Below are 15,537 nucleotides of genomic sequence, written 5' to 3' on the forward strand. Positions count from 1 at the left end.
TGTCTATCTATCTAACCCCCACCTATCTATCTATCTAACCCTAACCACCTATCTATCTATCTAACCCCCACCTATCTATCTGTCTAACCCCCAACCCATCTGTCTAAACTCAAACTGTCATTTCTCTTCTGTTTCAGCGCTTGAAGAACGCCTGTCGATGTGATCCAAAGTGGGGACCCGCCCTGCGGGAGCACAGGACAGGCCGCTACGCCCCCATGGCCTGTGAAGAGGTGGTGGAGTCTCGTCCCCTCAAGGAGAAGGAGGATCTGAAAGAGGAGGAGAAGGGGAGAAGAGATGAAATCAACCTGACCACCCACGGAAGCAACGGTTCCACCAACACACACAACAACCCCAGTGCATAGACCACACTCACCCACTCTGTCTCCACCATCTCCTCCTCTCCCTTCTTCTCCGTCCTCACCCCACTTTCCTGCAGTCCTCTGTGGGGGAGATCCCATTCACTGGAGACCTTTACATATTGTAAGGGCTTATTATATGGACCCTAACCTCTGCTCTCTGTCTGTGTCGTCTCTGTAGAAAAACAAAAACACAATTAAAGGAAGAAAAACAAAATGTAGTTCATCGTCCAAATGATTAGGTGTGTTTGCTCGTGTGGAGTCAGAAACCATGAGTGAGTTCTTCATTTGTTGTTTTTTTTTCCAAACATAATTTAATAATGCAGTTTTAATTGTTGTGTCAAACTGGTGTGTGTGTGTGTGTGTGGCCTGCATATAGAGTTGGAGGTCTGTGGACTGTGAAGCTGCATGCGTTTGTTTTGGTGCATGTGGCCATGTTAGAGACACACACTGTTCTTGGTTCTGTTAGTCAGGTCTGTTTGGGATTTGGTGACACTGGAGTGGCAGTGACTTAACGGCTGTTGTGAGACATGTAGTGGTGCTGTAATATAAAGGAGAAAGAAGGAGTAAGAGGAAGGAGGAGAGAGTGAGGTGTTCCCAGACTGACCTCTGAGGTGACACAATAACCCCAGGGTCAGGAAGGGAGGCAGATAATGTGGTTCACCCCCGTACACTCACACTTTTGTACATTCTACAGCACACAGTGACCTCAACCGTAGTTGAACTCAGCCTCAGACTAAGCCTGCTGTTTTCTTCTGCTGCTTTCGTCCTTTAAAAAACATAAACATGTTCTACAAAGCACAAACATTTTACAACCAGGAAGGCGAATGACAAGTAGGGCTGTTTGTCTGTGAAAACAAAAAAAACAACCATTTTTACATTTTTTACGTTTTAACTTTTCTTCACTAAAGAGGCGTCCGTGAACTTTAACTGTACTGTAACTCTCTGGCTGACGTATATATTCACATAATATATGTGAATATTTTCTTTGACTGAAGGGATCCCATCGTCATTTCTCAGGGTCCAGCAAACTAAAATAGTTTTTTCGTCGAACTTCCTCATCGTCTTATAATTGGGAGTGAAAATGAACACACGTGCTATCGACATACAGTCATTAATAAAAAGCACATGGATGCAACTCTAAATATAGAAGTGCCATCTCACCTTAAGTCTTCCAGGCATTCCTTTTTTTGAGTGAAATGCATCATGGGACATAGTCTGTCCACAGATGTTTTGGCCTAAGAGAGGCATTAGCTATTACTGTGAACATTACTTGCACAAGGGACTGATCTGGTGTCAGTCTTTTGTAACATTGAATCTATTCATGCTTGTTTTGTTACTCTGAGTGGAGCTCATAGACAGTATATAGGAAATGGACACAGTAACAGGACCACAGTCTGAGGCACATCTGCTGTCAGCTAGGCCTATGTTTTTCATTCAAAATAGAATCTAACAAATTGAAAGTGTAAGAAAACTTTATTCACTGAGCTGCAGGCAGCACTGACTGAGCCTGAACGCCACTCAGCCATAGAAACACATGATTAATGTCTGGAGTTTCCTGACGCTAACAAAACTACTCAAGATCAAAGCAATCTGCTCACTCAGCACTTCTCATAGACTGCGCCCACTCTGGTTGAATGGAGTACTACAACAGTACTGCAGTAGTTCTGTTGTACTTTTATTCACTGGCCCTGTGGTTTTTTTTATTTTTATTTCACAGGTTTTTAAGGCTGCACTCATTAAAGTTCTCCTGTAGAGGGCGTGTCAACTGTAATGCATGAGGGAGAAATGGAAATAATTGGAATTTAAATTATGAAACTGCTGGGTTTTTGTTTTTAATTGTGGAGTAATACCCAGACTAGAAAATATAATATTTTATTTTATTTTAGCAAATTTCCCTGAGTATATGTTCAAATTTTGGTATATAAATGACTTAAATATGTTGTTATTGTCAGCATATAGGGCTGACTCGCCCCCTAGTGGTTCTTGAACATGACTTCTTTGGTCTAGGTGACAATGTCCATTTCTTATATAAAATCTATGACGGAGGTGAGTTGTGAAGGAAGAAAAGATAAGAGCAGAGAGAGGGATATATAAACTGATTATAAGAGAATGACTTAGTTTTAAATGTAGGCGTATAGAAACAATCCCTCCATAGAATTCTCCCCTTTACTCTCATTATTGTAAAGTAGCTTAGTAAATAAACACATTAGTCCATAAAGACATATTAGTAAATATACACATATGCTCTGTTGGTGAGAAACTACTTCTTTCAATTGTGTATTCTTACCAAGTGAAATGGCAAATAAAGATCTTATATGTTTATTTTGTACAAAAACGTAACAAAAACCCCCTTCAGACTCATGACTAACCATGTTTACCATTCCTCACCTGTGTTGGAGGCAGCGTTGTTGTTGGGATGTAGAGATGATGCAGAGGATTCAGGACAGTAGTGCAGAGCCGTGACTTTATTCTGCTCGATGGAAGACATTTTATCTCGTCACAGCAGCTGGGCAGCAAGTTCTCCAGCGCCACAGGGTGGTTAGACATCAGCCTGTGTGGAAGCACAGCATGTGTAGGGATGAGTGTCAGTGTTACAGTATGACTCCATCAGTGCATGGTTTTTATACAACAACAAAAAAAAACATTTTCAGGTTGGTTTAAACATATCATATAAACATAAATGTATTAAAAGTTTAAGCACATCAGCCAAACAACAGTAATGGAATAAAAGTAGTGATAAAGTAAATATTAACTTAGCAGTGAATCCTGCTTGTACTGTGGCTAATGTTTTAGCACAGCATCACAAACACAAAGCACAGTCATTCGTTCAAATTGAAGCACAAACTGTAACCGAGGCGCGTTCTCCAGCTGCTGTTTCTGTTTATATACTGTGTTTATATATATATACATATACATATAAATATCATCTACCATGCTACCGTCCCTCTGTGAGACCCTGACCCTCTCCATCTCTGCAGACCCCTGCCACGCTTCCTCCCTTTGTACAGTAATGTAAAAAACTTTAATCAGACTGTGTGTGTATGTGTGCGCGCGCGCCTGTGTGTGTATTGTTTTGATTTGTGGAGTGGGGGCAACTGTGTGTTTGAGTACAGGAGGACGGGCTTTTTCATTTTATTTTTGAATTGTAATTTTTTTCCCCCTCTGGCATTGTAACATAGTAGTCGATGACAGTGTACTGTGTACTCTCTGTGTAGTGGATTAGCGCTAACTGCTGAGCCTGTGTGTAGTCACTTTAAATGTCAGTGTACCTCTAATCTATCAGAACTAGCCTACTCTGCTAACCATAGTCTGTCTTTTAAGAAAAAAAGTTTTTTGTACTAAAAGAGAAAGGAAAAATGATTTTAATTATCTTTGCTCACAGTATGGTACTGTTTGGTTTTGTTTTGGACCTTGTGTTCTTAGTAAGCATTGGGACGAAGCCAGATGATAATGAAATCATTGCCAAACACAATAAAAAGAAAACATTGGGACTGAAACTGGAACTACAAGAGAACAAGTCATTTCTAGTCTGAGCTCTGTATCGACAACACATTTACATCAGTATTCATGGCTGTAAATACATGTTGAAAAATACTTAGTTTGCATGGAAAGAAGTACATAAAATAAACTCAAAACTGAAATCACTCCCACAGTTTACATATACATATATATATATATTAAATGGATGTTGTTTCTTAGAAGCACTCTGTCATGGCTAAAGGGAAGCTCCAGAAAACACCTGGATGTTCCTTCTGTTAGCTTCACAAGTTGTTACATAAACCAGAAAGCTAATGGAAAAAAGGAGAGATTTACATTTACGTCTCCGGAAACATTTTCCTTGAGTGTGTTATAGGTGTTGAACATCCTGACCAAAAAAACCTGATTACGATAAACTTCTTCAAACACAGTTTGCTAACTTGTTAGAAATTTAGTAACAAAGACGGCTGAACGGCATTTCCTTAATTAATGCTAATTTTGCCTAGTAACAGGAAGCCTCTGATGTCGAAGTACATTAAATACATATAGGTCTGGAGCACTCTGAGCGGTGTATATAAGATTATTACAAAGTACAAGACCTTCTACGGCTCCCCACAAACTACAGAATTCTCTCCTCAATCTCAAACCTCACAGTACTGTCGATATAATCCAGAATATACATTGTGTACTTTCAAATAAATGATTCATCTATTCATTGTCAAAGTTTTTAGAGTTCTGGTGAAAATGTCCGAGCATCAGTGGACAAACATTGCTGTGTTGTTGCTTTGCCTTTGTGGAATGTTCTATGGGACAAGTAGAGATGACAGAGGACAGATCTTCTGGTACCTTCTATCATCTCTCTCTCTCTCTCTCTCTCTCTCTATCTATCTATCTAACCAGTCTGTTCTTCCAACAGTAGAACTCGCCAAACTCCATGGAAATGTCTTAGTCCTGTCAGCTGTGTATCGTAAAACTGTTGAATTACAAAAATGGTAAATAAATAAAATCTATTTTAAAGATCAGTAGGCTGTAGTCTCACTGTTGCATAACCTTAACCCCTGAGGCCTAATATATATATTTATATATAAACTTACATTTTGGAAAATCAATTATCACATGGTGTTTTAATTTAGTAGTAAATTTTAATTAATTTTTTAAAAAAATTTAGTAGCAAATTTTAATTAATTTTTAAAAAATATCTTTTTTGTTCTCATACTTTACATTGGGGCAACAATTTCTTTAGCACCATCTTGTGGAGGTACACAAAATTACTGCTGCAGCTCTTGCCCTTTTTTACTTTCTTCCATTTCTGATAATATTTAAGTTATTTATATGTATATATATATAGCAGTAATTGTGTAGCTCCACAAGATGGTGCTAAAGAAATTGTTGCCCCAATGTAAAGTATGAGAACAAAAAAGATTATAAAAAAAATAATTAAAATTTGCTACTAAATTAAAACACCATGTGATAATTGATTACACAGAAATATTTAAATTGATTTACTTTTCCTTTTGAGTGTAAATTCCCTTTTCCACATTACAAAGTTAATATTAATTGTAGCAACAAGCCCTTTCAATTCCTTTTTTCATTTTCTGTGGATAAAAGGTCATAACATACCATAAAACGCCAGCAGAGGGCAGCAGAGTCCCCGGTGCAGTAAAGTAGTACTTTACTATTTTAGGAGCATATAAATATGTCTTACATTCAAGCACAATACACATTGAATTATACGGTAGTACTTTATAGTAATTCTAAAACATTACATGTGGGATCTTCAACCCATTTCTGACCAAGAAGTTTTAAGACTAACAGAATCTCACCGTTCTGACTTGTTTAGGTTTTGACATAATCTTGCATTTTTATTTTTTCTAATATCTGAAAACTCAGAAGAAATATTTTTCACAATTCCTAAAAGAAAATAACCATCATTTACACATTGCATCGCATTAACTTGCATTTTTAGGCATTTTTGAGAATTTTAAATTTTTATTCAAGAAAGTAAGTTAAGGCATTTTTGAGAATTTTAAATTTTTACTCAAGAAAGTAAGTTAGTATGTTGCCTTTTCAATATTGAAAATTCAAAAAAAAAAAAAATTTCACAATCCTTTACAGAAAATATTATAGCATAGTTTACTTTTCTTTTAACCTTTTTTTAAAAACTCTGTGGTAAGAATGTCATCTATTTTTTAAAAATTCAGAAAAACTATTATTTAACATATTTTTTAAAAATTCAGAAAAACTATTTTCCACAACCAGACCTATTAGCCGATTATCAGATTTTAAATCTTTATTCAACCAAGCCCATCTAAGGCTGATTATAGCCCTACTAATTTGATTAAAATATGTAGCTTTGTCCTATTTAATAGTTATAATACAAAAAATATATACTATTTTGGGACATTAACCAATAAGAACATTAATATAGTATACTGTACTAATATTCTGAAAAGGTTTCTCAAAAACGAATAAAAATGCACTAATTTGTTCTAAAATACATAGCAATGCCATTTTTTTGGTTAAAATTCAGGTAAAAAATACACTTTTTCAGTACTTTTACATTTTAAGACTTTCAGAATCTTATTAGTATTAATACTATTCTGAAGGTCTTAAATTGTAAAAGTTTCTCAATGATGAATAAAAATGCACTCTTTTGCCTTAAAACACATTGCAATGACCTTTTTATGGTTGAAATCCAAGTCCAATATACACAATATATAGCTTTTATGCTTAAGTATTTCAGTTCTAGAGGCCCTTACTTTTATATCAAAAACTAATAAAACTTATTTGAAATGTTTATATATTTATTTGAAATAAGCCGATACGTTTTTTGAAAAATAAATAAATTTATGAGTCAAAACAGATTTGTTTACAGATTACTGTCAAGATGCATCTATTGGGAAAACTTCCCAGGAAGCCAAGTGAGAAACAACCGCTAACCTGTGTATATTAAAGTATGATATTTCATTATTAGAGCAACCAGCAGCATTTTTCTAGGACTTACACACGCACCAAAACAACACACACGGTGACAACGAGCGTGCCCGCGCTGTCGCCCGCGCACATACACATTCAACCATTTTTAACGTCTCAAAAACAAAACTATCTACTTACCGCTGAAGGCTGTTGACGAGCCTCAATGGTCTGTTAGCAAGGTCGGTGAATCATGTGGTGACCCAGGGGTTGTTCAGCGATAAGGCTTCTTTTCCAAAAAGGAGATATGGCCAGCAAAACAAACGCTGAAGTTAGCACTAGCAGCTAGCCACGCAGACGTAGTTCACCTCATTAAAGGTCCCAAAACCTTTCTTCTTTTTAGTACGTAGGTCCAGTTTCGGTGTCGGCCTGTCGTCTGAGTTCATCCGACGTTGCTGCAGTAGAAATTTGTAGTCAAAATATTTACTAAATACTCCATAATTTCGCTTGAGAATTTTGCTAGCCTTCCATGATATCAACAGTAACCAAACAAATTCTTCCGTTGCAATTCCGTGACGTCGAGTTGATTGGCGCGAAACCAACGAGTACGCGACTTCCGCTGATTCTGTGTTTTTTTTTTTTTAATATATGTATTTTTTTAAGAACTTCGTTGAAAGCATATCGTACACAGTATGCGAAGTAAAAAAAAAGGCAGAAATAGAGAAATAAAATTAACAAAAAGAGGGTCTAGTGTGTTCAGAATAGCCTCACCTGATTGGTTGATCAAGGGAAGTCACCCCAGTTTGGCCTCATCACTGACGTCAGAGTGTAGTTCGATGTTTTCAGCCTCACAATGTTCACAGGAGCGTCGTTTTGCACATTATAAACGGAAGAGAGAAGGAGGCAGAGACACAGCAGAGGAGGGTTATGTTATGTAAACTATTAAGAGCATTAAATGACGGTTATATTCTGTAAAAAGTAATGAAGCCTGGCTTCCTCAGGTCTCCACAAGAGGACGCCACTGGTTAGGCATTTTTTAGACTTTTTTTTCCAGTGTACAGTTTAGAACGTTAATTTATCGTCAATTTGTGCGTCATGATTTTTTTTTTATGTTAAACTTACCAAAAAGCATAAAAAAGGTTAATCAAATACATCCAAAGTTATATGTAATTTAATTTAGAATATTCTTAGAAAGGGACTTCTTTTAACATTAATCTTATTTGTTTTTTAACCAACTGTGATGCTGTTTCCCTTTTTTTCATTCAAACCACGTGAATAAATGTGTTAAGCAAACTAATTTATAAAAGCATTAAAATATGCAATAAATAAATATATTTGAAAAAATATAGAAAAAAGTAGTGGCGCTTTGGCCCAGAGGCAATGTCTCTGTCATTGGTGTGGAACCCCAGGGTTCACCTCCTGGACAAGTTCGAATCCCGGTTAGGGCGGTTAATACCTTCCAGTGGACTCACCACCCGCAGGAAGGTTTGGGGGGTTAGTACGGTGCAATGTGATTTGGGTGGCGACTGCTGCCCCCGCGACCCGGTAACGGATAAGCGGATGAAAATGGATGGATGGATAGAAAAAGTAGCTTTTAAAGGTCCAAACAGAACAGTTGATTAGGCTTTAGAAATGCCTGCAGCAGCTGGCACTGGTAAAAAATAATGAAAAAAACAAATAAAACAAAACATATAATTAAATGATTTACTACTTAGGTTTTCTTTTCACCAGGAGACACGGTAAATTAACTTGACAAAGTAATCTAACCTCGTTTTTATGCTTTTAATGTCTATATATTTTTTCAAATTTTCCTTCATGGCCTTCAGGAATATTTTACAAGAACAGCACATGAAATCATGGTTCACATAAAAACTGAAGTCACACTATATAACTAAATAAATAATAATACGCCCCAAGAGTAAATTACCTGCAGCTGCAGAGGAGTAAATCATTTCTGCAAACCATTAAAATATATAAAAATAAAAGAGTGAATTTGTCTTTGGAGATGAACAGAGTGGACTGATGTGAAATTCGACCTCCAGGCTACATGTGAGAAATGAGAATCAGTCTTTGCCACAAAAGGCCAGCGCTACTTTACCCTGGTCAGGTCCACATGAATGGTCTGAGGTATCGGTCAGAGTCTTTAGCCTTTATGCTGCTGCTGCTGCTGCTGCTTCTACTGCTGTCATTTTCTCAGTGACTGATTTGGATCAGTGGATGCTGAGAATTTGTCTTGACTGCAGAAGGTTGGGAAACGGACCGTTCATCACCTTAATGGAAGAGTATTGATTGTGGTGCAGGAGCAGGGCATCTGTCTGCAATAGTAATGAAGAGGCAGAGAAATCAGTGATGAAAGTCATGAGGGGTGAGAGGGGAACAGTCCTGGGAAAGAGAGACACCTGTGCTCCCACTGTTAGCACATGTTTAATCATTTCACTGCCGCGGTCATCGTAGATGGGGTTTGTTGGGAAACAACAAATTAATGTCAGTGTTCAAAGATTTAAACATTCATCATCAACCTCCTCAACCTTTCTTGGGTCACAGGTGGAGCTTGAACATGTCCATCACAGTGCTTGCATCAAAAAAGGCAGCATGCTAATTTAGGATTTGACCAAATAAATAATAATAAAAAAGAAGACTAAATGCTCTAATTTGATGATAAACAGAGAAAATGTCTACAGAAAAGACATTTTTGAAAAATTATTTGGCAAATTTAATTATAAAAATGATTTTCATCATAACTTTTTCAACATCTGAACAAAAAAAACATGCTAAATCTGGAAATTGAAAGAAAAAATTCAAAAAAAACATGCTAAATCCGGAAATTGAAAAAAATATATTAAGATTCTCAAAGAGTTCTAATTTGGTGAAGAACATGCAGAAAGGATAAAATTTTGAATGAAAATCTTTAGAAAATATTTATCACAGTTTTTCACAATCTGACCAGAAATGACATACTAAAAATTTCTCAAAATGCTCTTGCATTTCTGGGACTTTTTAGTGCAGCCTTCACACGGACTCTTTAAAATGTCCATCTACTCTAGTAATTTTACCATAATTTGAAACAACCTGTTACCAAACACAAAAGGCTCAACAAAGTGCTCCTTTGAAATTTGCCTTTGACTCCAAAGACGTTTACTTAAACACAGTAGAATCTACAAAAGGCCAGACTTTGCCATTTTCACTTTTATATTAAACACATTCTGTGATAGATAGATATGACAGCAGCACTCGGCTACGTTGTAGAAATCCATCAGTACACAGAGCTGACATTTCAAATTACATGAATATTTTTAACCTCCTAAAACCTTCCACATGGCGTTTTAAAGATATGGCCACGGTCAAAATAAAAGGAGAGAGAAAAAAGCTGCGCTTAGAAAGAGCCTTGAGGACAAAAAGCATCGACTGAAGTTCAATATTTAGAAGCAAACAAAGTGAAGTAGGTAGAGAGGAAAAACATCTTTTTAGAATTCACCTAAAAATCTACAGATTTCACTGATGGACACAGATTAGTCCTGGGTGCACAGGAAGCTGAACAGTGAAAACAAACATTCTCTTAAAACCATTTCTGTCGAGCAGAGGTCACCAACCCCTGGTCCGTGGACCGATACTGATTTGTGGGTCATTTGGCATTGTGCCACAGATAAATCACTTTTAATATACTTAATTTAGAGGAAATCCAGTAATTTTCTGGAGTCTTTCAGACTCTGATACTAGTCCGATATTAAAGTCTGAAGGATGTTTTATTTTGAAAATGTACTGATCCTGTAATGATCCTTGAATGATTGGCAAACACGACTGGTTTGAGGTACAGGCCAGTACCAGGTGACAACATGATAGGCTAAATTGCTGCTTTAGAGTAAAGATACAGATTAATATAATTAAATGTGTATTACCAGACACTACACACTACTACTATGTCTGTCTTTATCTTTTTTTGTGTGTGACTGTGAATCAAATAACAAGCAGCAGTTGAATCTCTCAGGTCAGCATTCCTCACCTTCACTGAACTTCATGGGCAGTTTCTGCTTCTTTTTTTTTAACCTTCTGGCCGAGGATTTATTTTACTCTGTTGCTCAGAAAGAACATGTTTCCAGCCTCAGCAGCAGGCAGCTGTAATGAGAGAAAAAAGGAGACACCAGACACAGTTAGTGACTGGATGGTAAACACAGCCCAGTGTTTACCAGCTGAAAAACAAGATATTTCTCTCAGGAGTAGGCAGGGAACAAAAACACAGCCAAAGAGGTTGAATATTGGAAAATCAGCATGTCACCTTCAGAGGTAATAATATGTCGGTGCTAAACCTTTTACTTATTTCCCTGCCTGCAGAGGCCCAAGAAAAATATCACCCGAGGTCACCAACCCCTGGTCCGTGGTATTTAAATATAAATATTGAGGTAGACGTAGACGAAGAAGACGTAGACGAAGAAGACGAAGAAGAGTTTGTTTCCTTATTCAGGTGAAGAACAGCGACTGAATCGTCCCTTTTTTTTCTTTGCTCAACGTGACAGTTCTGAGCTGTTTTCACAAAGTTTGACGAGTTGACTCACACTGGGATAGACAGATGGAGATGGAACGATACAGACTAAACTCAATTACCAACAGGGCAACATAATTGCCATTTACGCATTCTACAGGGCAATACAACGGGGCAATTTACATATAAATGTGAGGGTGGAGGAAAAAAAAATAAGCCAGGTGAAGAGAACTGCCGTTGTGTTTGAAATGCTGTCGACATGAAATGGAATCAATAACAGTGTGATGTGAGGGGAGATAATGACAGTTAACGCACGTGCACGGCAGCACACACACACACATCATGTAACTCTGAATACAAAAAGCATTTATGACATGAAAGCCCTAAAACCGACAGAGCAGCGGCGGCTCTAACGTGACACTCAGACATTTGTTCTACTAATCACTGAGCCGATTGTCAAACGCAGCCGACAGAACAGAGGCTACGACTGTCGCAGGTTATAATGTGATTCATCTTCCTGCCTTGATCCTCACACCTTGACAGCTGTCAGTGATGTTGACATGTGACATCACAGAGTAAAGGAATTGTACTGATCTGACAGACGTGTCACGGTCCCTGCAGATACTTCAGGGAGCGCAGGGCTCCAGTAAACAAAAGCTTTCTTTGTTTTTTCCACATCAAAGTTAATATATATTTAATGGCTAATAAAATATCGTTCATGTAGTTATATGTAAATATAAGGATAATGCATGTAAGTACTGAACACACATTCCTCTAACAACCTTTTGACTTATCGATTATTTGCAGATGATGTAAAGTAATATTTCAAGGCCAAAAAACACACACAAAGATAAATGAAAATAAAGGATATAACTAATTGTACAAACAGGGTCAGCATGAAAAAACAAGTTGATATATAATTAAATATATCAATTTATATCAACAGGTAAACATGAAGTTGTGTTAAATGGCATGTTCTATTTTAATTTTTTTCTGCTAAATTCTCGCCTCGCTGCAGTCTAAATATTTAACACATATATATTTCACATTTATACAAGACAACTGTTATTAGCTGGACCATTGACCTCCTCTTCATCACCTCAATGTTTTTAAAAACATTTATGTAAATAACAATGCTTGTCTGCTACATATTACTCTTTAAAAAAAAACCCAAAAAACACCTCTTTAAGCCATGTTTTTCTTTGTCTCTGTCAAGGACTGAATTGAGTTCCTTCTAATGTTCTCTCAATTTTGAAATTCAATTAAAAATTTGACACTGATTCAAAAAAGGTTTTCAAAACAGTTAAACACTTAACAACAGTATTAGGTTTAAACTGTCAGTCAGCAGTTCAAGCCTCATGTAGAGGACTGGTCACCACCCTGCACCACCATCAAATACTGCTTTACCGCAGCCTATCACATCCACAAAGACGAAGGTAAGAATTTAATCTCCAGACTAATTCCTGACTTGGAGCCAAACTGCTGGCTAATAAAAACCACCCACCTTAGCTGAGCTTCAACAGTTGGCCACTAACTATTGCTGGTGCACAAATACTCCTGATCCTAAAAACAGACACCACTTCATGCCTTTTTTCGTCATCCTCCGTCAACATGCAGTAGATGATGGACAAATGTCAACATACGGCTCATTATGGGAGGGTTAAAGGCAGGAAACGTCTACAAATTAGGGTCATAGAGGGTGCGCTTTCTTTTTGATGTAAATTTGTTTTTCATTTAGTCGGTGAGAGAACATCTTTAATTACACCCCCTTCCTTGGAGACTGGCTGCAAAGGGATGAAGAGTTTATACACCAACGCATGCACACACACACACACACACACACACACACATCGAAGCAAGCATCTGGAATGAGCCCAAAGAACCTCAGTTTCTAAGTTTGGTCACAGAGCAGCACTAATGAAACTGTGACTACTTCAAGTGCACTCAGACAGCTGGATAGTGGAGTGTGTAGGTGTTGACGAATGATTTCCCCTCAGATCTGGGGATTTAAACCGGCAACCATGACGTTATAAGCACAAGTGTTTCTGTCTAATGCTGCTTGATAAGGTGTTTCGCTGCTCTTATGTCGGGTAAAAACAACTTGTTAGCAAAGTTTATGGACCAATTTATGTGCAAATAAAAGGCTCTGGACCCTCCATGCATACCAATAACCTGTGCCTTTTAATTTAACATTTGTTGCTTCCCACGTGAGACCAGAAGGGGGAGATCAGAAGGAGGGAGGGAGAAGGGTAAAAGGAGGGCTATGCTGTGATACAGACATCAGGGTGAGATGGTAACTGTCCTGATGTAGGTCAAAACAGACTTATGTCTGCCTCGAGGGGGAAGGAAGGATATTAATATAATCCGTGATCAAACACAGTTAAGACAACGGTTTTGGAAGCGTTTCTCACCGGGCATTTCTGTGCATTCGGGGTCTCACACACACAGAATCAGTCGGTGCCAAATGTGGGTCAGCGCGGTGATTAGGAAGTGATGGAGTCTTCATCGGAGGAAGTGTGGCTGCTCACAGACACTTGCACATCATTAGGTGTTAGCTTCTCCGACCCCGGGGAGTTGTTTCCGTAGGTAAACAGTTGATGAGGGTATATGTGATTGAACTGCAAAACAGAGCAGCTCAACAGATTGATTAGATGTTAATGCGTTTTATCAGCAGTAACAAGAGTAAACACTAACCAATGATTTGCTGTTCAGGGTGAATGAACAATAGTTTACAAAGTAAACCAAGAGATATATTTACTCAGTGGGTGTTTTCTCCACTGCTGGTTTGCCAAGTCTGTGTTGCTGCATTGTCCAAGGGTAAGTCCAAAAGTTCTGTGACTGAAGAAACAAACAAAAACAAAAAAAACAACAATGTTAATAGGTCTTCATTTTAGATTGTTTACACAAATGAATCGTAACACAGAGAAATGTTTCTCAACATGACTGTAAAATATGTTATTAAAAAACCGACACGTTTGTTAAAAAGACATCACATTAGATGCTGGTGATGTGATGTTGAAATGTAGAAACAAAAATAAAAGCAACACTTGTTCAATTAAAATTACAAAAAACAATAAAGTGTAAAAAAATGTCTTGCTTCCAGTATAAGCACAAAGAACAAGATAATTCAATATTAGACATGTTTGACAAGTGTAAAAAAATAAAAGGATTCTTTAATCACAAACATCAGCTTAGAACTGAAAAAAAAGCCTTAAAAGAAAAAGTTATATTTCTTCAAAAAGCAGCCCAACGATTCAGTGCATCTGGAGAACTGATAAAAGCACAAACATCACTGGTGAAACAGGAGCAGGGATCTTGAACCAGTCGGTGCTGTGGTCTGGCTGTGGTACAGAAGAAAAAAACAAAGGCAAAAGGAACCACAGTCATAACGTACAGTGCTCCACTTTAAATTCAGCCTTTGCTCCACAACCAGTGGACTAATGAACAGCTGCCTGCTGCTGTGACTGAGTAATGTGTTTTTGCAGGGGTTTGGAGGCTGAAGCTCAGCTGGAATTCACTTGCCCTTGGCCACACAGAAATGCTGCTTCTTCAGATCAGAAATTGTGCTGTTTTCTTTCTTTCTTTCTTTCTCTTTTTTTTCATTTTCAAAAGCCCAAATAATGAGAAAATGTCCTAACAACGACTTGTGAAAATGAAAGTTAAGACTTTATTAGGATGACAAACAACTACGGTTGTAAAATAAATAAATAAAGCACAGCCAGGCCTCAGGTTGATGTCATAAATGCTGATAAAACTGGCTTCACTTCACTGAGGCTAAAGTTTATTCAATATCTACCATGTTTGTCTAGTAGTTGTTTTGTCAAGTTGTCATACAGTTGTGAGTTTTTCTAATTTTTTTCTAATTAGTTAAACCAAACTTAGTTTTTCCTACCATCTGTTATGAAGTACGACATCTCAATAACACGGTTAACCAATAAAAACGTCAACTGTGCACGTGTTTCCAGAGAAAAAAGTGCCAGAACAAAAGTCCCAACAAATACTTTTTGGTCACACACAAAAAAAATATTGACCATTAATCATTTTCATATGAATTTTTGTGACTCCACAGTCAGGTGAGGACTAACCATTTCATACGGAGAGTGGTTCTGTCCATGGTGCTGAAACCCGCTGCGGCCGCCGCTGCTGTTTTATTGTAAACATTTTAATTTGAGTTTTTTTTAATCACATTTCGCTACAGCCGCGGTAATTAACCTGCACTTAAATTAAAGTGCAACAATCTGTGCCAGTCAACGACGAGACCGCCCAAGTTATGAACAGAGAGTGAACAAGAATAAAGACACTCCTCCCCCC

The 15,537-nt window shown here is 37.5% G+C and overlaps 1 protein-coding gene across 4 annotated transcripts in view; it reads left to right on the forward strand.

Annotated features, from left to right (window-relative positions):
- slc6a9 (solute carrier family 6 member 9) overlaps positions 1-4,853 on the forward strand; it is a 49,921-nt gene extending 45,068 nt beyond the window's left edge. For all 4 annotated transcript variants that reach the window (XM_008334721.2, XM_025066164.1, XM_025066165.1 and 1 more), the window contains one exon: positions 138-4,853. In XM_008334721.2, the coding sequence (XP_008332943.1) occupies positions 138-362 (225 nt within the window). In that variant the 3' untranslated portion in view covers positions 363-4,853. The remainder of the gene's footprint in view (positions 1-137) is intronic.
- Positions 4,854-15,537: the final 10,684 nt, after the last annotated feature.

Source organism: Cynoglossus semilaevis, chromosome 20 (genome assembly GCF_000523025.1).
Source record: "Cynoglossus semilaevis isolate Cse_v1.0 chromosome 20, Cse_v1.0, whole genome shotgun sequence".
NCBI classification, from domain to species: domain Eukaryota; kingdom Metazoa; phylum Chordata; class Actinopteri; order Pleuronectiformes; family Cynoglossidae; genus Cynoglossus; species Cynoglossus semilaevis.